Source organism: Lissotriton vulgaris, chromosome 7, assembly GCF_964263255.1.
Source record: "Lissotriton vulgaris chromosome 7, aLisVul1.2, whole genome shotgun sequence".
Taxonomy (NCBI): Eukaryota; Metazoa; Chordata; class Amphibia; order Caudata; family Salamandridae; genus Lissotriton; species Lissotriton vulgaris.
The window spans coordinates 1539436721-1539460404 of NC_141695.1; the positions used below are offsets into that span (position 1 = coordinate 1539436721).

General features: G+C 42.7%; 1 protein-coding gene across 1 annotated transcript in view; it reads left to right on the plus strand.

The window, feature by feature from the left end:
• LOC147705957 (protein-glutamine gamma-glutamyltransferase E-like) overlaps window positions 1-23408 on the plus strand; it is a 160493-nt gene extending 137085 nt beyond the window's left edge. Inside the window, exons 9-12 of the mRNA XM_086932421.1 lie at window positions 300-614; window positions 3097-3254; window positions 15962-16095; window positions 23033-23408. Of these exons, the coding sequence (XP_086788547.1) occupies window positions 300-614; window positions 3097-3254; window positions 15962-16095; window positions 23033-23186 (761 nt within the window). The 3' untranslated portion in view covers window positions 23187-23408. The remainder of the gene's footprint in view (window positions 1-299; window positions 615-3096; window positions 3255-15961; window positions 16096-23032) is intronic.
• Window positions 23409-23684: the final 276 nt, after the last annotated feature.

The window sequence follows — 23684 nt, forward strand, 5'->3', positions numbered from 1 at the left end:
GTATTGGTTGTGGCTATCCAGGGTGAGCTTGGGGCTAGGTATGTCTGATTCTGTGAAATGATATGCCTGCCTGGGAATAAAATAATTCAGTTTATTCTAATGTTATGATCATGAGATAATTAGGCCATCTTTTATTGTAAACTTGAGCAAATTAATGAATTTCTGTACATTTCTGTCAAAGTATCCTTCTATAAATTAAATACACAGGATTCATATTATTTAATACATCAAATTGCTTGCTTTTGTGCACTTTATAGTATGACCTACAATTGTGCGATTTCCACCTGTCCTTCTTCCAGGTACCACAAAAGAGCGAGAGGTGCATGGCCGTGCCAGAGAGAAAGCAACAACAACAGATAGCTTCCTCGCCATGTCAGCGAATGTTGCCTCATCTGTTCCTTACTCCGGAGAGGCTTCGGTCTCCTGCGAGATTAGAGAGTCTGGAGACAGTCAGGTTGGCCTAGATGCTCGTGCTTCAGTGACTCTAACCAATGTGACTGATACCAGCAAGGATGTGAAAGTGATCTTCAATGTCAACTCAACCGACTACACGCGAAGGCTGAGCAGAAAGATCTGGACAACTTCGCAAGAGATCACGCTTGGCCCTAAAGCAGGTACCTAGCATGAAATGAGCAAACCTTTAAGACTTCTTCGAGAAGAGAGTGGTATGGGAACACATGCCATACAAAGGAAAGGAGGGAAATGGTAAAAAAGAGGGTACTGTGTAAGGCCAAGTCCTCTACTAGGAGAATATAAAGGGCATGAGTGCTAAGAACTGGGTTTTGCCATGGGTCACTTTCTGTGCCTTGTGCCCACTGGTATTAGCTGCAGGGAGCTGGCCACATGGTATGGCCAAGGTCCAAACGTTTGTTGAGTGGCTGCTGGACTTTGCCAGCATCAGGATTAGCAGGTACTTTTCCGCAGGACAAAAGCTGGCCCTTAATTTTGTCTCATAATGTGTACTTCATTGCGAAATTATAGCTACTTTAACAGGTATAGTCAGACATGTTGGGCCATTTTCAAGCAGAAAGCAGACTCACAGGTACTTTGGATGGGAGAGGGCGTAACTGAGGACTATTGTATTCATACAATCCAGGGAGGCCCACGCCCTTTGTGCACCTCTGAAATGTCCTTCTTCGAGCCCTGTGATCACAATTCATAGTTACCTGAGGTGGTCCAGAACTATCAGATACTTGACACTCAATTCTCCAGGAAAAAAGGTGATCATTTTGATTTATTTCACCGTCATCAGGTCTGAGCTTAAGGACACAAGCATCCTGAGCTATGTGTGCACTAGAAAATATTGAGTTCACCAGGACCTACAGCACTTTGTAAGGTCGGGGTACTCGATTAACCTAATGTGAGGCATTTGAGATGTAAATACATTACCAAGGCCATAAGCAAAAACAAGAAGTTATCCTTTTTATACTAAGTTTCACATTATAAAATATATTGCTGCTGGAATCCCTTTTGTGCTCGGGGCATTTTTACAATTTTTTGGGGAAAAAAGATATTTTTCATATTTTAAATATCTTCTCAAACTCCACCAGAGTAAATATCAAACCGTAGGCATCTTTAAAAACAACTGCAAGTGGTAAAACATTATGTAAATTTGGCTCCGAAATTATTGGTTAAAAAACCATTTTAAGACCTAAAAGTCTGGGCCTTATTTATGAAGGCCTTGCGTCAGTTTTGCGCCGCCGGTGCGTCACTTTTTGTGACGCAACAGCGGTGTAAAAAATGCGCCTTGTTGCGCCATATTTAAAAAGTGACGCATCTAGGTAGATGCGTCACTTTTTAAACCCCTGCGCCCCATTATACCTGCGTCAGGTATAATGTATGCAGAGGGGGCGTTCCCCCGCAAAAAGCCTCGTAATAGTGACGCAGTGAAATCTATGAGATTTCACTGCGTCACTTTTAGGACGCCGTTGCGTCAAAATCTTGCACCTGCCTCACACCAGGCGTAAGACTGACGCAAGCCCTTTCACATGGGGCTTTCCCCATGTGAAAGGACGCATTGCTGGAGTTGCGTCACTTTTGTGACACACTCCAGCAATGCGTCACTTTTGCGCTTACAGATACGTCAGAAATACTGACGTATCTGTAACTCCTTGCGACATGATGCGTCATACATTAAATATGACGCATCAGGAATGTCGCAAGGAGTGCGCAGTGAAAAGTGACGCATCGCTGTTTTCACGCAGCGATGCGTCACTTTTCATAAATGAGGCCCCAACTTCAAAACGGCGCAGCCATTGAGTGGGAACTCTCTCTGCAATGGGGAGAAAAGCAGTTGGGGAGCAGGACTGGGATAAACTCTGAGCACATGATGTGTAACTTTTCAGAATTGTATTAAATATATTTCCTACATTTGTGAAAACAGTAAAACCAAAGGGTTTGATTCCAAGTGTGGTGGTATGCAATCATTGTGCAAACCCTTTCTTTTCACAATGTTTGAATTTTCTTTATATACTGAGAACACCACACTCCTAACATTTTCCATACAGGACAAAACCATGTGGTAAATTCTGACACTTGAATACTCTGGTGCTACAACAGCAAATTATACATGTAATTCTGATTTCACAGAAGAATAATTACCTGGGGCCTTATTTATGAAGGACTTGCGCCGCCGGTGCGTCACTTTTTCCCATGTTAAAAGTGACGCGGCGCAAGTCCTTCATAAATAAGGCCCCTGGACTGCATGGAAGCACAGCACAATATTGGTGGAGTGCCGAAATATGAAAACTTTCATGTATCAGATGTGCATATATATACCGTATCCTTCCCCACTTTCATGTCCAGCCCTATCCCTTACAGTGCAAGTAACCGACCAAACCCGAGACCATCATTTTTAGACAAATTAAAGTCTGAGGTGGCTTTGCAGGCAATTTAATACATACAGCTTTTACACATACGTCTGCTGAGAGGTCTCAACTGACTGAGCGAAATTGAAATATATTTTTTATGAGGTTAAAAATGCAGGGGCAGATGAGAATAATTTGTAACTGCACAATTAATGTATGGATAAACAACATGAATATTTAATGGATTAAATGATACAGAACATTATCGTTATTTTTCTTTACTTCACAGAGCAAAGTATACCGGTTAAGGTGACATATGAGCAATATAAAAAAGCTTTAACTAGTGACAACATCCTCAACATCACTGTTCTGTGTGAAGTCAAGAACGAGTCAACGGTACTGGCTGAAAACAATGTCATCCTGGAGAACCCGCCCCTGGACATAAAGGTGGGACAATCCCCGATACAAGAATTTCTCGATTCTAGCATTAATGGCAACTCCCGAAAGTGTAAAATGTGACCTTTCTCTTCGCTACTATCACAATATGAGATTTCACACAACCCATCGGAAACAATGTCTCCTTCAATCGTAGACAGCTATATTACCCATCATGCCTCACATTGTGCTCTATAAGTCATCACTGTCAACATCTCCAACTGATTATTTAATAATGCCATGTAATGCTTATGATACCATAAATCTTTTCTTTGTTGGCTTTTCTCCCTTCTATGTATGGTCATTTACCACTCATTACAAATCAGTTTCACTCAAAAAGGCATTTTACAAACCATACCTCTTCCTAACACCTTTCAATTTCCCATTCCACTCTCTAGTTAGGGTAGTTAAGATACAAAAACACCTTGGACAAGTCACAAACCATGCAGAGTGGTGGCTACGAGATATTACAGTGCATATGACTTTACTGGGTACATGAGCGCACTGGGGAAAAGGCTTTTTTAAGCATGTGTTCCACATGTTGGAAGAGGCTGACAAAGTGTGTATCAAACGGTGAATCGGGTAGGATAAACAACCTTTACAACGCAGTGCCTTTGCGGCGCAACTTTTACAACGCAAACCATTACAACGCATTGCGCTGGGGGGCGCTCTAGGATAGGGAATAGGTTTAATTTACTATCCAAGACCTTCCCTAATATCCACGGGGACTGGAGTTGGAATAGTAAATTAAAGTATTCACTATCCAGCGCCCCAAAGCACTATGCGTTGTAAAGGCATGCGTTGTAAAAACTGCGTTGTAAAGGCATGCGTGGTAAAAGTATGCGTTGTAACGTCATACATCCATCGGGTAGTCACATGAAGGAATGAACCCTGTTAATAGTAGTTCCTGCATGGTATTTCCTATTCTATGCCGGAAACAACTGTTGATGGACAGATGCTGGGGTAGGGATATTGGTCAGAATCCGAAACCCTCAGTTCAGTTAAGTACCTCGAGTTGCCGGCCAACTTGATATTCACCAATATGTAGCGGGTGAAAATAACATACTCCAATACTGTTTCTTTTCTTTTACAAACCACTGTAATATTCTACATCTGGCTCATTTGTGTGAACTAAAGCATCATCGTATTAAATGTACGTCAAGGATGGGGCCCTGTGACCTTGGTGTCGTTGAGGTTTCTTGTTGCCTGGCCTGAAGTCCACATAACAACAAACACCAGACGCCATGTAGTTACATGATGGTGACCAGTCAGTTTGCATTAATGTTCTGTGATTCATCTAAGCATGACCCTGTGTTAGTGAATGTAACAGTTTGGACTGCTATGCAACCCCTTGGATTAGAAAAATCTGTAGTCTGATCTTCTAAATGTTGTATGCGTAGTAGTCCGAGTTGTTACTTGTCCTGTGTATTTCAGAGTGCTTGTAGAAAGGCTGGTGGTTCTCCTAATTTCTGTGAGGTATGCGTTCTAGTAGTGTTTTCTGTCGGTCTACTGTATGTCATTGAGGGTTAATGTCTTTGGTCGGGCAGAGCATAATTAACATAATTACTGCAAGTGGGTCCTGTGTACAAAGTTTGGAAAACGTGCCCTATTCATAAAAAAAGTATTAAACCTGTACCTATAGATTTACGTTTATGTGTGGATGCCTATTTCCTTTGTTTGGCTAAGCACCATTATTCTCAGTAGCACGCCTGGGAAGATACTCCAGTCACAGATTTACAGGGATATAGTGGAACTGTCAAATGTCTTCCCAAGGGCTCCAAATCCTGCTGTTCATAGTCCTCCATAGTGGAGATGTCTACACAGGGAGATGGACCTACCTGCGCAAACACACATTTTTCTTATATTTTTATAAGGTGAAAACATGTTTCCCCAAAGAAAAAGTCCTTTCCCTACAATCCCTCTGAATCTTGGGCGGGATTCTGAAAAGTGTAAATTTACAACTCTTTTTAGGGTGGAATGGAAATGGACAGAAGTTTGGGAATGCCCACAATATACTTGTTTCTGAGCACTGCAAAACATCCAAGGCAAACTATGCCTTCCATTATTCACTTCCATCTGGATGCATGGGATTAGCAAGTGCAGAGTTTTTCACAACTGTGGCACAGAAGTCCGCACTAGTGAATGCAAAGATTTCTGCAGGAAACTGCTTGATTGTTGATAAATTATGTTTCTGTGTTTATGTTGAATTGCAGAGAATAAACGTCCAAGTGTGGGGTGTGCTCTTTTTCTGCACTGGTTTGTAGAGTTGTGCTGCTAATAATGACGCTGGACACTGTTGGTATTTACGAGCTCTTTATTTTACTTCTTCACTGTTCACCGTCCCTACTCTATCTCACCCTTTCCTGTCGCTGCTCCTCCTCTTCCTCCGTCCCCCTAGCTCCACCCACCAACAACTGAACACAGTATTACATCGTTCATTTTAGTTATTGAGTGATTGTGTGTTCTGTGAGCATAGGAATACAACATTATGTGCAAGGCTCATTATATAGTGGGCTTGATATTGTAGCACTTTGAAGGGAAGGGTATTGCAACCATTTGCAGCTAAACATTTAGAGAGGGCTATTCTGATGGGACATACTAACAGAAATACTTTCTCATTGCATCATTCCGAATCACTGAATTGTACTACTCTATTCTCTCTATACTGGCCATAATGATGGCAGGTGTGGGTCTGTTGTGCTACCGATGGTCTCCAAATGACAGGGGGTTGTAAGGCTCCTGGGTAGCTGCCTGAGCCATATCTGATGTATACTGGGGACAGGTACTCGTAGTGATTAATCATGAAGTGCTACTCCATGCTCTGAAGTATTAAAAGAGGTGATCTATCCTTTCAATGCCAATGGAGAAGGGGCAAAAATCAAATGAGAAAAAGCGAGTGTCCATACTCAGCCATAAATCAGAGTTGGTTTGGACGGAATAGACTGCCACATTGTATACTTCAGAGCATGGAGTAGTACCACATGATTAATCAAAACGAAACAGAACCCTGCTGATACAATTAGTTTTGATCTCGAGGGAACCTATGAATTGGTCTGTTGCTCCTCTCTGACTTAAAGGAAAAAGAATATTAAGCATCCTCAGTGGGGGAAAGAGAAAGCAGCTCCTAAAATAGATGATTTGGCTAATCAGGGCGAATTGCCCAAGCCATTTAAGCACGCCGCGGGGGTGAATGATGTTACATCAGTTTGTTCTAGGCTGGAATCTTTATTGTCAGTTTACAACCTTTATGGATTGTATCATTAAGAGACTGAACTCTTTTTAATCACAACTAATAAAGTTACAGCCGCATCGGGCACATGTCAAAATGCCCACTAAATGGTTTGCATCTACTAAAACCCCCAGGGCTTGGATTGATTCTTGTGATACAAGCACTGCCCCTGCCCCTGATTCAGAGGCATGATCAGATAGTAAACAAGGGCAGTGGGCAGATATTCACTTCACACCAAGATATCCATAGGGCCCCATTTATGAAAAGTGACGCATCGCTGCGTGAAAACAGTGATGCATCACTTTTCATTGCACCCTCCTTGCGACACCATGGATGCATCATATTTACAGTATGACTCATCATGTCGCAAGGAGTTACAGATACATCAATATTTCTGACGTATCTGTAGGCGCAAAAATTACGCATTGCTGGAGTCTGTCACAAAAGTGACGCAAATCCAGCAATGGATCATTTCAAATGGGTAAGTCCCATTTCAAATGTGCCTGCATCAGTCTTACGCCTGCTGTGAGGCAATCGCAAGATATTGGTGCATTTGGGTCCTAGAAGTGGCGCAGTGAAATGTCATAGATTTCAGGTATAATGATGTGGGGCAGGTATAATGTGGCGCATGGGGTTTACAAATTGACGCATCTACCTAGATGCGTCACTTTGTAAATATGACGCAACATAGTGCATTTTTTACGCCACTGGTGCATCACATAAAGTGATGCAACTGCGGCGCAAAAGTGACGCAAAGGCTCATAAATAAGCCCCATAGTGCGGAAGATTGAGTGAGTTGGCAATACTCCAAAAATGGACAAGAATGATTGTGTTGGATTTAGCTTTAGGAATGAATACATTGTCTGAAACCTGTTAAAAAGGATAAACTTCGCCTCAGTAAATGACAGCAGAGTTGTAGCCTTCTGCTGTAGATAGATTGTAGATGGATCACAGAATACTTATGGTTGAGTTATATGATAGGTTTATTAAGAAACAGCAGAGCAGTACATCTCGCCAGCTGACCAGACCATCAACTGACAAGTGTGAAACCTTCAAGTACAAAGTAGAATGCAAATAGGTATACTGGCAGGCTTAAGAGGTATGAACATAGAGAAAGGTCTAATGACCAAAGGTGGCCATGTTGCGAGGAGTATAAGTTTACTACACATCTTCCTCCTTTACATGGAAAAGAAAATAAACACACAAAACACAAGCAGTGAGCATAAAGCAGGGGAGACAACAACAATTAACATCAAGACAAATAGGAGGTCAGCAACCTCATGGACTTCCAGATGAAGAAGGCGAAGAAGCATTTTGTTTCGGGTCAAGGTGAAGAAAGAAACAGGATTATCATCATGACCAGCTACTCCCTTTCGATTGACAAAACAGGAAGAGATAGTCTACTCTCTGCAATCCGTCAGTGACCAGCAATACCAGGAAGAGAAACAGTGTATTTTCTCCAAACAGTCCTTGTCTGACATGGCTTCCCACTCATAGGTGAAGATGAACAGTTCAACAAGTGCCTCCAATGCGCAAAAAGTTCTGGAAGGATGTTCCCGAAGAAAAAGTTGAAGCCAGTTCTCTTATAGTCCAAGTTGAGGTTCTGGACCAGGTGTCTCGATTCTGGTTCTCTTTCTCGGGTTATGAGCCTCTTGATGTGGTTCGGGCCTCTAAATTTCTTTTATTTTTATTCTTACGCTTTTCTGTGGACTATGTGGAGAAGCGTGGCTCAATGGTTAGAGCGGCAGACCCTGATGCAGAGGTCTGGCTCGGGACCAGGGTTCAATTCCCGTCTCGGCGGCTCTTGGACTCAATCTCCCCGCACCTGATAATTGTCGCCTCGGTGCCTAGTCTAATCATGGGTCCTACTCTGTGACTCTGGGCAATAGCTTGCTTAATCTCCACAACGGCCCCAGCAGCGCTTGGATGCCTGGCTTCACCTTGGGGATGCCCAGGAGAGGATATCTCACAGGAAAGCCAGGAAGGGTTCCACAGCGGTATGAATACAGCGCTACGAGACCTCTGGATAGAAGGTGCTATATAAATACAAACACATTTACATTTACATCTGTCTCAGTACTGTGGGCTATAAGGCCCGGTTCTAGTCGTGAAACATTTGTCCCGGTTCTGGGAACCACCTTGTCACAATTTTCTGTCGTGGTACTGGAACTTTTGTCATGGTTCTGGGAACCAGACTGTCACGAATATCGGTTGATTACCCTCCCGGTCCTGGGACCTCCTTTGTCCACTCCCGGTACTGATTCTGGGGCCTTTGTCCCCTTCCGGTCCTGGGACACCCTTTGTCCTCTCCCGGTACTGACTCTGGGGCCTTTGACCCCTTCCTGTCCCGGGATGTCCATTGTCCTCTCGGTACTGATCCTGGGACATCCTTTGTCCTCCCCTGGTTCCTGGTTCTGCCGGTCCTGGGACATGCTTTGTTCTCTCCCAGTCCTGGTTCAAGGTTCACAGACCTTCCTTTTCCTTGAATTGGAGTTTGAGTCGCGATAATTTTCTCCAGGTCAAAATTGAAATAGTAATTGCCACTTTCCAATTTCCCATTTGCATTTTTTCTCTTGAGATCTACAGTCTTTATATACTTTTGAACGGTGGCATCTCTTCTAATGACTTTGAGCCTGATTTCTTTTTTTTATACCTGCCTCACTTGCTTTTGAGCTGCTCTCTGTCAAATGCTGGAATTAAAAGAATTACTCTCTCCAGAAGTTGATGGTGGCTGCTTAACAAGCTTTTCAAATGTATCTTCGCGATACAGAATCAACAAGATACTCTTTTTTTTTTAGCTTCTTCAGTAACTTTACTATTTATGTGCTATTGAACATCACCATCTACACAATTTACTGTTCTGGTTCTTGACTTTCATGGTTCTAGACTCTCTGTCCTTGTTTTGAAACCTTCTTCATTACGAGAAAAGTGTGGCACACATCTGAGGAGATGTAAATTGAGTGTTCGTTTAAACTACTGTCTCTCACAAAGGTGTTAGAAACATTGGAGATGCGGTGAGTTCACAAATCATCTTCCTTTGAAGAAAAAGCACTAAGAGCATGACGCATAGAAAACTGAACTTGTCCGAAAGCTGTAAAGATGACTTATGGGAAGAATTTTACTTGCTAGGCTGGAGCATTGGGTGAAGGAGGGAAACATATTAACTGAAACCGAATATGGCTTCAGGAAAGGAATCGGAACAATTGAACAGTGTATAAACTTGGAGCTACTCATAGGAAAATACACTCTTGCAAAGGAGGGTTCTCTCCACCTATGCTTTGTTGATCTTTCCAGCGCGTGTGATTTAGTGAACCATACTATTTTATGGCAAGCGCTGCAAGGGATGGGTGCTCCAACCAATATCGTTAGTCTCTTGACTCAAATATATGTCCATTTAACATCAAAGATACGATATGGACCCACAGGGGAATGCACAACGCACTTTAAAGTTACCCGAGGGATTAGACAAGGTTGCGTCCTCGCACCACTTTTATTTTCATTATATATTAATGGAGTTGATTTTTTTGCTACAGCGTCTTAAAGCTGATGCCCCTATTGTAGGTAAACGTGTAACACCTTTATTTATGTACGCAGATGATGCAGTCCTGATTTCCAGGACTGCAAACGGTTTTCAGCTTTTGATCTATAATTTTACTGAGATCATGACTTATAAAGACCTAGCAATTGATCTATCTAAAACCCTCATTATGACCTGTGGGAAATGTCAAACTAAACATAGTACCCACTCTATAAATGATGCACCCATTGAGAGGACTTCTACCTTTTCATATTTAGGAATACTTTTTAATTGTAAAGGTACCTGGAACGCACATATTAACCCAAGCCAATTGAAATTTCTAAGGACAAGTGAGACTATTTTTAGATTCTCACAAAAAATAGGTAACAAGCCAGTGAGAGAGATTCTAAAACTTTATAGGAGCAAATGTGTATCTGGGGTATGCTATGGGGGTGCCCTTTGGGGAATGTCAGATACCTCCACACTGCAAATAATGGAAAATAAATTTATGCGCAGGGTGTTGTCAATTCCTAATTCCACTGCTACCTATATTGTCCATAGAGAAACAGATGTCCCCTTTTTAAGTGATTTGATTAGTGTATTGACCATTAATTTATGGCATCGAATTTGGACAAAGAAAGAAACTTATTTTACCAAGGAAATAATATATGATTGTCTTAGTCTTGATCATTCGAAGAAGACACCATGGTTAAAATATGTCCATGATCTTCTGATCTAGTGTGATGTGAATGCTGTTTTTAAAGACCCATTGATTATTGAGAACTAAAGTAAGGGGGAGCTTAAAAAGAAACTCCTTGGGTCTAGGAAGATAAAAAGGGAAGCAGGGCTATGTACTAAATTTAACGTCAGATTATACTGTGAAGGGCCCTTTTCATTAGGCACTCAACCGTATCTTATATTTACTAGGAATACCCAACAAAGATTTTATTTGACTAGACTAAGGCTAGGAACACTGCATTTTCAGATAGCATTTCCTAAGATGGCAAACTGGAGTGCAAACCTTCCAACGTGCCCCTGCGATGGTAAATCTGCCCAAAGCACATTGCACTTTATACTGTTTTGTAACTTCTACAGGGATCTTAGGAAATCGATTCTGCGTCCACTTTTTATTTCCAATAAGTTGTATCCCTATAAAACTGCATTCTATTTCATATGTCAATTAGATCATGTCACGATTTGTAATGCGGTAATTTCCTTCACTCAATTAGCAATCAAGCGAAGGAAAATGCTCTCATATTTGGAATCACTTGTCTATGAGACTGATTAGTTGATCAAATGTTGGGCTTTACTTCAGGTAACTTTTTTATGATTGATGTAATTCTATGTACTCCATGAAATGTTATTGATTAGCATGGTGTCTATACATCAAAAAAAGGAAATACGTATCCTTTTTAATAAATCTTTTTATGAGGGGAAAAAGGGGATTGTAATACAAAGAAATATTTTATTGCTATATTACTTCCCTGAACAAAGTTTTATTATGTAGAATGCTTTCATGGATATTTTGTATACCAAATAAAGCTTGTTTTGACTTTGACTTACCATTTGCTTGACAAAATGCAATCCTTCTTGAAATTTTACAATGCAAAACACCATTTTGAAATTTTACAAAGCATTAACAGATGTACCTCTTTTCAGGAATAAGGCATGATTCTGTAGAAAACATGCGCCCGCTTACCAGGTTAGTGCCTGCTTCACAGTAACGAGATCGGGGACAGGCACGACAGCGTGTGAGGACACTGTGTGGCAATGCTACTCTCACCGTATCACAGCGTGAGTGTGTCTGTTCCTTTTCCTAGAGGTGGCACAAAGGGAAAGGTTAATACTTGTATGGGCCCTTGGTGTGTTAGCGCAATCCTGTCCACCACTTAAACTATGCCGCTGGTACACGGCTCTATGCACTGCACAAAGATGAAGCAGGCTTCAAGCCAAACAGCGGGCGTTGTTGCGATGTGTTCCCGTAACCATGGGAACAAAAATACAACAGCGAATGAGACTGAAAAATAGATTCCTGACGTTCGCGATGTTACACGTTGCGCGATGAGCTTACACGCTGGAAGCACCTCTCCTCTCCTCTCCAGCCGTTACCTGGGACAAAGCACAGACGCAGGACGTGCCACATTGAAGACGCTGCCTCTCCGCTAGGACACACTGAGATTCTACTGCGTCATCAGTATGAGGATGACAGCGCCACAGAAGGATCACTCGTAATGTAAAAAGGGTAAGACAGAATGAGTGAATCCTTTCACAATAACAGTCAATACAGGACAGGAAAGCTCACCTGTCGCTAGGCGGAGAAATCTTATGACACCGAACGGCTAAACTCTCAAGAAGCAGAGCGTCAAATTTGGTGATTTCTTTTTCTCATGCTTGGTTGAGTCTTCCTTCTTACTCACTGCAGATTTCTTGTTTTTCTCGCGTTTCACAGATTTCAAGCTGTTCACTTGTGACAAATCTCTTATCTTCTTTTAGAGGCTAAGTTTACAAATTGCAGTTGCTCACATTCCTGGCAGCAGATGAATGATACTTGCGGCTGATTCTATTTCTTCTTTATAGTTTAGATTCTTCCACGGTTGTTTTCTTCTTATTGTCTGGCGTTTGACAGGTTTATGGATAATTTACGTTTTCTTTTATCCAAGTTTTCGCGAGTTATTCAGGTTACTAGTTGCTTTTAATCTCTGAGGATCTTGGTGGGAGGTGTTGCTCATGCTGGGCTATTCTTATTGGTCTTCTTCTCTGGTCTGGTCAGCTAAATCGTCACCAAATTGTTGTAGATAGATTGTAGATAGAACACAGGGTACTTATGGTTGAGTTATAGGATAGGTTTATTAAGACAAATCAGAGCAGTACACCTCGCCAGCTGACCAGATCATCAACTGACAAGTGTGAAACCTTCAAGTACAAAGTAGAATGCAAATAGGTATACTGGGAGGTTTAAGAGGTATGAACATAGAGAAAGGTCTCATGACCAAAGGTGGCCATGTTGCGAGGAGTATAAGTTTACTACACCTTCCCTTTAGGCTATTTGTATTGTCAGATACAAAACATGGTGAGGCCAAGTTAAATCTCATAAAATCCATAGGGAATTTGATACTGTGTCCCATTTTGGTGATCCAGTTGAAAATAGGTTTGTAGCATTGGGCCATTGTGAAGCCTACAATTGACAGTTATGTATCCCAGCAGTTATACAATTGATTATGTAGGAAGGGATGGTTGAGCTCAACTTTCAAGCATACGCGAAACAATGGGCTAATGCTGCAAGCCTGTTGCCAACTGAGACAAAAAAATAAGGCAAAGAATCACCCTGTGGAAATCAAGGGCAACTATAGTACGCAATGCTCTCCCCACCTCTTGGCAGCAGAGTCTCCTGGAGATGTAGTTCAGGCCCCCGCTGACACTCATTGGAGCAGAAGGGAATCACATCCCACGTTGCATGAATCAAGGGCGCCTTTAGTGTGCAATGGTCTCCTCACCCCTGGCAGCAGAGTCTCCTGGAGATGAAGAGTAGGCCCCCGCTGGCGCCCATTTGAGCAGAATAGAATCACATCCCACACCGTGGGAATGAAGGGCATATTTACTGCCAATGATCTTCCCAGCCTCTGGCAGGAGAGTCTCCTGGGGGATGTAGTTCAGGTTCTCGCTGGTACCTGTTGGTGTAGAATAGAATCAAGTCTCGTGGCACGGGAGTCATGGGCACCTTTAGTATGCAATCGTCTTGTGGTATCCTTATTTCTGCATGGGCTGAGCAGCAAGGTTGATGCTGCCAGTAGGGCCTGCCAGATTCATTCCTACCATCTTTTACCTGTACCATGAGATACTTATCTTGAAGAATAAAGCATCCTGTTATCACCTGTTCTGCTGCCTACCCTGCATTTTCATTTGTCACTCGTTTCCCCACCTCCTGGCAGCAAAGTCTCCTGTGGGATGTAGTTCAGGCCCCTGCTGCCACCCATTACAGCAGGATAGAGCAAAATCGCATCATGCACTTACATCTGCTCTCTGCCCCTCTCCATTGCTTAAGGCTCTCTCAGAGATGCTGTGCAATTCCCAGTGTGAACTGTCAGCCTGCAACTGCTGGGCACACAGGCTGAGCCTTCCGCTTTGAAGAAGGGAGAGATGGATATGCTCATGTCTTGTCATTTGGTTATGGGCACAGATGCTTATTTTATTGGTGCACAGCACAGGCTGCAAGTCATAAACATTTCACACTCCTTTGGTCCAAGTACAAATGAGGAGCCTGTGATCTGTATCCTGGTTGGTCGTTACAGTCCTATGATCTTTTGTGGAGCTTGGCTTCTACTAGTTACAAATGTCTCACACTTCCAGAAGAGACTGGTCATGTGCACCCTACACATGACTTAGATTCTTACAGAGGGAGCAACATTAAATTCATTATTTCAAACACAAGAGATTATTGAACAGTTCACATCCTGAACTCACAAATTTGAAGGCACTTTGAAGGACTCAGAGTCCTAATGTGGTAGTGAGCCTCAGCAAGGCCTACCAGTGCAAGGGGTTCTCCCTTCTCTGCACAGAATCCTCAGACCAATATAAAGAAGTTGGCAGAGAAGCTGGAATAGAAAAGACAGAGTTTATTAAACCTCATGAGGTGGAACTACATTCACTCAACACCCTTTGGTAGTGTATGAGGTAGCACACTGACTGGAAGGAGCTTGGTCCTTTTATACCCACACAGGGGCTCAAATGAAGGTGGTACAAGGTACAGAATGCTGGTTTCAAATACATATAAGGTCATACAGATAGTGTGCTCGCAACAAGTGGGAGGGGCTGACAGTTAGCTAATTCTGGTGGACACTTCCTGACAGTTACAAGTTGAGGACAGCTGTAAGCTCGACTGAGCATGTGCAAAGCAGGAGAAGCTAAATATATCTCGTCTCTAGGCAGATTTCAAGAGCAGTTAACAGGAAGGTTAGGACAGAGCACATTGCGAGCACATGACAAACAAAATGGCTGCCAGAAATACAAAATGGATTCCGCAAAATGGACAAGATAGTCTCTAAATACCAGATGTCTTCTGCTAATGCTTGACCTAATTGCTGCTAATTTACAACACTAATATGAAGTGGACTATTAGAAGCTTTTGGTGGGGAAGTCGCAGAGTGGGATGAGACAGGCAGCATGATATGAAAATGGATTGGCAGCAGGCAGTGCCATTCAGTGATCACCTGTGAGTAGAGGCCTCAGTTTAAATGCTGGGTCCAGGAAAGTGTGATTTGGGGGGCGCTTGCCCAAACCATCATGTGGAGCAAGCTAAGCAGAAACCGCAAGAGTTAAGTAAGCCCTCAGGGTATAGTGGCTGTCCTCTGTGAGAGAGAACGCTGGTTGTTTTTATTCTACACCCCCTCAATGGAGACCTCCTGGAGCACTCCGATGGTGGCCTCAGAGATTGGGCCCTGTACCTCACTTTCTGGAGCTGCCTGATCTAGAGAGTGCTCTGGAAGCTGCGAATTTCCTGATTATGAGAGGCTGTGGGAGCCCAATTTACTGCACCCTCAGTAAAGACCTCAAGGTGCAGCCACGATACTCAGTCAGTGACAGACTCGGTTTTTGTTTCATATCTTGGTACCATAATTGTATTTAGTACAAAATCATGTTAGGAAGGGTAATTAGGTCAGTGATCTTCTTTTTCAGGAGGTTTGCGGCAGTTTCAAGTTCTTTTCTAGAACTTCACATAGCCCAAAAAATAGGTAATTAGTGATATTTATATGTTTACATCGAATTTATAGCTTGATGTGCTTACGTTAAAGTGTCACTCAAACTGTCACACATTTTTTAATGGAATGTCACTCATATACGTACTGAAGCCATGGAAATGTCACACATGGCCAATCAGAAAATTTGGCAGCTATATTCTTGTGTCTTCCCATTTATATCCTATTTTTGATTTCTTTGATTGTTTGTGTTAACTTTTCTGTTGCTGTGCACTTTCAGGTGGCCGAACAAGCCATTGTAGGGAAGACGTTTCCTGTTGAGGTTTCATTTTTCAATCCCCTTGGAGAGCCCATTAAAGACTGTGTGGTGACTGTGGAAGGCAGCGGACTGTCGAAGACACCAATTGTGAAAAGGTAAGTATGAAGGCCCCACTTCTCACCCTACACGCTTCAGCTGCAAATTAAAACAAATGTTGATCACCCAGTCCCCTAGCCCACAACAATGTGATCTGTAGACCAAGGGGCATATTTACAAAGGAATTGTGCCACTGGAGCATCACTTTTTACAACGTTCTCGTGGCCCAATGCCCTGCTCCATATCTTCAAAAATGTGATAAGCCACTTTACATGGCTTAACGTTGCTTCTGTAAATATCGTAGCCTTTCACGCAGGTATCTGCGTGAAAGGAACGTGCAATATGTGTTGCTGTGGGCGTTCCAAAATAAGGCCCATTGATTTTGATGCTGGCCCAGATTTACACGGACGTGTAAATCTTTGGCAGCACCAAAAATGTAAGCCACTGGGAAGCTGGCATTAGAGTGGTGCAATGAGGATAAATACTTTTATTTCTCCTCATATTGTGCTCTTTCTATGTGTGCTGCAGCACACACAGAAGGAGCAAATTGCCTTTAATGATTGTTTATGTGCAGGAAGGTGTCCATTCCTGCACATAAACAATCAACCCTGCAACGCAGGCACCCTTACACCATGGCTCAAGGGTTGTCTGTGTTGGTGCTAGGCAACATTTTTTAGGGCAGACGCAAGGGAAAACACAGGGGTGCGCCATATGCTTGTGAATCCCTGTGCATTTAAAATGACGCAGTGCGGTGCTGCCAAATTTCTTGCAGTGCACACTTTGCTATTTCCTTGTAAATATGCCATCAAGTGCAGTGGTGTAGGAAGGGGTGGGCGGGGGCCTTCCGCCCCCGCATTTACTTGCAGCCATCATGGGGCGTCAAATGCAGGAATCGTCAACACCCCTGCACTTAAATGTGATCACCAAAGGGCAACCTCAGCAGGGACTGCCACGGATGGCAAATGGTCTAACTAGGCCACTGCCCAAGTGCCTTAATCTTCCAATGAAGAGGCTAATTACACTGGGTGACTTAATAGATTGGAAGACATTTCATTTGAGCATCAGGACCAATGTCATTGAGTGGTCTTTCTGGAAACATCGGGGCATATTACCTAGAAGTGCGTTAGAAAACGCACAACGCACATTCCAATATCACCGGATTTTTTCGTCGTGATAGCATGCAATCATCAATGCGCATCTCGTAGGGGAAGTGAAATCCTGCGATAGTTGGCGATATGGCACATTAGCGCATGAAAACAAACGTTGTTTTCTTGCGCTAATTTGTGCATTGAAAATATGGGGGGGGTGGAATCAGCGTTATGATCAACACCCCCATGTTATCAATGCCCTAACACCTGGTCAGAGCAGGCATTGGGAGACCTGTGATAAACGAGTTTATCGCAGGTCTGCCTCTCCCAACGCCTGCCTTGGTAATAGGGTGTTCCCACCTCCAACCACATTTTACATATGGTTGGACGTGGGAACGCCCACTTTGCATGTCATTAGCGATGTTTGTTGCCGACATGCAAAGTAGGCTCGAGCCAGGCGTTAAAATGCCCTTGTGGATAGGGCTCTTGAAGTATCGCCGCTTTCTCTGCACAATTCGCCGAAAAAGCGGTGATACTTCCCCTTGCTAATATGCCCCATAATTTCCAGATGTCCCGTTGATGGCTGTAGGACTGGTTAACTTTGTGTATGGTTACCTAGGTCCTCCCTTCACGTGACATTGAATAACCATACCGTAATAATGTAATATCACCACGGAGCAGATATGTTATTGCACCATGTCTTTTTCAAGAAAAGTTTATCACCTCATTCTGCGTTTTAATTGTAGAGATGAGTAATACAATGCAGGATCCGTTTTACTACTGTAAAAATATATGTGCATGGTGCGAAGGTTTGTGCCTGGCATTAGGCAGCATGTTTGTGCACCAGTGAAAGGGGTAAAGAGTAGCTGCAGGCCCTATTTAGTAAATAGGGCTGTGCACTGCTTTCTCTCGTAGCACAACGCAGAATAGCAATTTTGGTTGCTGCACAATATTGCCCTATAATATAGTAAATGTGCCCCTAAATGTGGAATTTGTATAGCACTGGTGCATAGTTTATGCAGACTAGTTCGTGACGTTATTAAGGTCTCTATAACATCGCTGCCTTTATTAATTCACATGTCAAGTGTAAACATATTTCTTTAACTGAAACAAATCACAGTTAAATGTAAAAAACTAGTTCTTGCTTTTGCACAGTTTGCCACGGTTGACTTGCTTCTATTTACTTCAAGTCATAATTGGGTTCTATATGTGAGGTGAGATTAAAGATCAATGCTACAAATCAGAGTATGAACAGCAGAGTCCCTAGTTACAAACTTCACATTTACATAGTCTGTTATTTAATGCAAATTGCGTTTTATAATGTGCTCGATGATCCGAAGGTCTCTTGGTCTAGAAAGAACATCAGGTGAGACAAAGCAATCCTTGAAGATCTAACAAATGAATCTTAACTTTCTTCCTAAAGAAAGTCCTGCTATGTATCGGAAAACAGTTCCAGATGACAAGGGAAGGTTGAGAGAAGGTCCTGCTTGAAAGAGGAGATTTACATACGGGGCAACTTCCAGCTAGTGTAGATTGGAGGAATGTATACTTTGAGAGTGTAAGAATGACTATGGTTATCTAGGAAGCCAATGCATAACCTGAGAAGCTAGTGACCATCAGATTAAGCTCTACCAAAGAAAGAGGCAGAGGTTTTTGTCAGTACTGTCTAATTTGAAGGCATTGTAATTGTTGAACTTTATTGATTCTAGGATAAACTGCTTTGCACTAGGCAAGGCGAGGACTTCGAAGAGATGAAGCAGCTGAGAGACCACCTTTCATGGTCAGAGCAGGAAGGATTTAGGCCAGGCCGTGCATCTGACAGATGTAAGAGGCAACAACTGCAGAGACCTGTCATGACAGGTTTACGGCATCGTACATTTTGCCTCTAAGATCCTCACAATTATTAAGCGGTCGCCAGTAGAGGTCGGGAGCCCACTGGATTGCCATTAGACTTTTTTTTCTCTGCTGACAGTTACGCTTGACTTGGCTGTTTGTCTGTCCCAGGATCTCCAGATCTTAGTGACAGTCATCTCACTCACTCTGTTTAGGGTAGAGCATCAGTTATAGATGTTTCCTTTCCGTGTACGCCACGCAATGCTTGGTGGTCATGGGCTGGGAAAAAGTGGAATGGCCCTGATGTGCAGCGAGAAAATTATCTATGAATAAAAGTAATTCATTATTTTGATTACAGAAACAGACTCCTGTGTGAGAAAAAATTACTTTTTGCAGAGTGGGTGCTTTTAGCATAGCATAGCACCCACACCCCAAACCTTCAGGGAGCAGCCACAAAAGTCGCTTTCTTCATAGCACAGAGAGCTCCAAGTATTGCAGAAGGTCCATAACTAGGGAGGTAGAAGTCATGGCTTCACCACCCTTGCAGATCTGCAGATCATCTACAGCGGTCTTAATGACCCCTTATGACTTTTGATGACAGAGATGGGGTTAGGAGGCCATTGTTGTTCTGATTCCTACATGGAAGGAGTTCAAAGCTCCGCCATACCTACCAATAAACAAAACATCAATGTTGTCAATATTTAGGCTCACATTTACAAAGTGTGTGTCAGGTTACTTTTTCAACGAAACATGACTCAGAATATTCTGCTGGAATTACAAACCAGCGCAATTCATTGGTTTGTAACCCAAAGTAATGCAATGCAGCACAATGTACTGCCTTGCGAGACTTTGCGTCAAGAGGGCATTCCAAGGATGGTACACAGATGTCCCCAGGCAACCACTCATAGGGTTTGACGCAAATCCTTATTTATAAAGAATTGTAGATCACGATATGTGTGCTAGACCCCTTACGGCACCAAAACTATGCTCACTACAATGCAGACCCCCTTGCACTGTAGTGCAAGGTTGTCTGTATTGGGGCATGGCAGTCACAAGTGTGTCTGTGCTGGAAGAGAACAAAACAGCAACACTTCTAAGTAGATATTTTGCAGCTCTGCTCTCTCCCGTACACTCAATGCAGTGCAGTAAATGTGCTTGCTGTGCTTAAACTCTTTGTAAATATGCCCCAAAGTATTAACCAATTTCTTCCCATCCTGTTTCTGACATCCAACACACACCAGTGTGAACAGAACTCTCCCACAGTCAAGTTCCTGCCTGATGTTGTTTGTATAGAATTGAAAGTCATGGGACTGGATGAGAAAGTGAAATGTCTTCATACAGAGATTGAAAAAGTAGTGTGACACTGTGGAGACTCGGGGAACTCTGGAACAGATCCACGAGCTGCCAGTGCTGAAGGACCTTAGTAAAGTGTCCTAAGTGACTGCCCAACCCAGTGTCTCGAAGTATATCATGCATGTGGTTTCTGCGATGTTCATTAGGAACTCAGGGGCATATTACCAAGCAATAGCGATAATTATCGCTATTGCTTGGTTAGAGCCAAAAATTTACAGCTGAGCTGCGGCGATTTTTAGCGCAGATAAACCTTGGTATTACCAAGGTTTATCGCAAATGCAATAAAAATCGGTCGCAATGCATGAATATTGCTGAAAAGTCAGCGATTTTCATGCATTACCGAGCTAATGCTCTTAGCCATGTTATCCACCTCCCATTGGATAACATGGCTAAGAACTGCTCGGGGCAGGTGTTAGCTTTTGGAGATATTCGCGCTTAGCGCGAATATCTCCAAAAGTTGGTAATAGGAGATAGCAATGTTAGCGACTGTTTCCAGTCGCTAACATCTTGGCACGCCCACTTTGCATGTCATTAGTGATAAATATCACTGACATGCAAAGTGGGGCCCAAGATGGTCGCTATCTCCTACTAGCTGTCGCTAACTGGTGTTAGCGACAGCTAGGTAATAGGGAGATAATTTTTATCTCCGCTTTCTTGGCTTTTAAAGCCAAGAAAGCGGAGATAAACCCCCTTGATAATATGCCCTGTAGTATTAGAATTAGCTTGATGAATGTATTATTTTGCGCTTGTATTTATATATTATTCCATATACTAAACCAATCCATAATTTTACTTGCAATAAATGTACAGCCACGTGCTATAGGTTTAGGATATAAAAACTGTTCCCCATAGCTAGCCCGCATGAACTCGATTATATAAACTGCCAGAGCATTAGGTAATTTTGACAAACGTATTCTCTTATAACATAATTCAAAACTTTGCTATTTTGGTCCATTTCTTTTGCGGTCCTCAAGAGTTGTGTTTGGGCATGAAAATTCAATGGGGCATATGTACAAGCCCTATCGCCACAGGAACATCACTTTTTGTGACGTTCCCGTGGAAATAGGGGCCTTACCTTATGTACAAGGCTGGGTTAAGCCACTTAACGTGGCTTAACGCTGCCTTGTACATAAGGCACCCTTTCACGCTATGCTTAGCGTGAAAGGGGCGTGCAGTGGGTGTTGTGATGGACAGTCCACAGCAACACCAATTGTATTTGATGCTGCCCCCTATGTACAAGGATGGCGGCATAGGAGGCAGCGACAAAATTAAGACCATGAAAATCCAGGTCTTAAGATGGCAAAACAAGGAGAAATGCATTATTTCTCCTTGTTTTTGCTTTTTCCATGTGTGCTTCCTTAAACAGCACAAATGGAAAAAGCAAAATGCCATGGTGTCCCTTCCTGCACATAAACAAAACATTTCATGAAATGCCATTTTGTAACTTTCATGTGTGCTGCATGAAGCAGCAAACATGGAAGTTACAAATGGCATTTTAGGATTGTTGATGAGCAGGGAGGGACACCTTCCTACACATAACCAATCCTGCTCTGCACACAGGCATCCTTGCACTCTGGTTCAAGGGTGTCTGCGTTGGCGCTAAGTTGTTAAACTCAGCACCATCACAGGGGGAAACGCAAGGTTGCACCACATTCTTGTCAACACGTTTCAGCCTTGCGTTTCAGAAGTGGCGGAGCGTGTCGTTAAGCCAAGCAGGCTAACAACACGCTCCACCACTTCCTTGTAAATATCCCCCTATGTTTGTGTTTTGTCAGTCATGGAAAAATTGAGCTGCTGTAATGCAATGTTGACTGCCACAAAAGAAACGTAGGAAAACCACAGACTTTGAAATCGAGCAAATAATCTTTCCAAGACATCTTTGATTGGTCAGCTTCTGAACCATCTGGCCACTCAGCGCTCTTGGGGCCTCATTTATGAGGCCGTGCGTCAGTTTTGAGCTGCTGATGCGTCACTTTTTGTGACGCATCGGCGGCGTAAAACATGCGCCATATTTAAAAAGTGATGCATCTAGGTAGATGCGTCACTTTTTAAACCCCTGCGCCACATTATACCTGCGTCAGGTATAATGTATGCAGAGGGGGCGATCCACCGCAAAAAGCCTCCTAATAGTGACGCAGTGAAATCTATGAGATTTCACTGCGTCACTTTTAGGACGCTGTTGCGTCAAAATCTTGCGCCTGCCTCACAGCAGGCATAAGACTGACGCAGGCCCTTTCACATGGGGTTTTTCCCATGTGAAAGGACGCATTGCTGGAGTCGCGTCACTTTTGTGACACACTCCAGAAATGCGTCACTTTTGCGCTTACAGATACGTCAGAAATACTGACGTATCTGTAACTCCTTGCGACATGATGCGTCATACATTAAATATGACGCATCATTGGTGTCACAAGGAGTGCGCAGTGAAAAGTGACGCATCGCTGTTTTCACGCAGCGATGCGTCACTCTTCATAAATAAGGCCCCAGCTCTTTAAGCTGAAAAGCAGGATATTATGATTATTAAAAGCTTAATTAACTTTATTTTGGGATTTTTCTTTTTCCTCATCGAATGTATTACTCTGTATTGTATTTAACTATTTTTACGCTTCTTAAAATTTAATAAACTTATTGAACAAAAAAACAAACAAAAAAAAGCTTAATTAACACGTACAGAGAATGCTTGTGTCCACATCTTCATCATGCGTCGCCTCCTCTCTTCCAGTGTTCCAACGATAGCACCTGCGCAGAAAGCGATGATCCAGTTTGAGCTCACTCCCCACAACAGCGGAAAACACGAACTGTCGGTCAATCTGACTTGTGACAGATTCAAAGATGTCAAAGGAATCCAGACCATCGATGTACTTGTTGCGTCCTAAGCACTTCAGCAAATGGAATGGCTGTACTTAAAAACATATCAAGTTTGCTTGTTCCTGTCCTTCTCAAAAATATATAAACTTTGTTTGATCATGTCCTTCTCAACCAATCATGAACACGGTTGTTCCCTTCCTGCATGATTTATAGTTGAAGCAAAGGTGGGTTGCAGCTCTTTTCAGGGCAGTGTGGATAACTTTCATTATAAATATATTTTTTGCATGTTGTACCTTTTTATGTACTTTTAAGAGTGTTATACGCACAGATTTCGTCGGATTCCTCTACAAAATGTAACCAAAGTACAAATGTTTAGGGGGGGTTTTAGATTGAGATCTGGGCCACGGGTATCCTTAAAAACGTTTGCTGTTTTTTGGCACAGTGAGGGTGATTTTCAATATCAGCTCATTAAAAAATCATGGTTCAAACGGAAAATGTCCAACCTGAATCATTATTGCAAAGGAAACTCAAATCTTCTCAAATGCATTCTACAGGACTCCCAATCC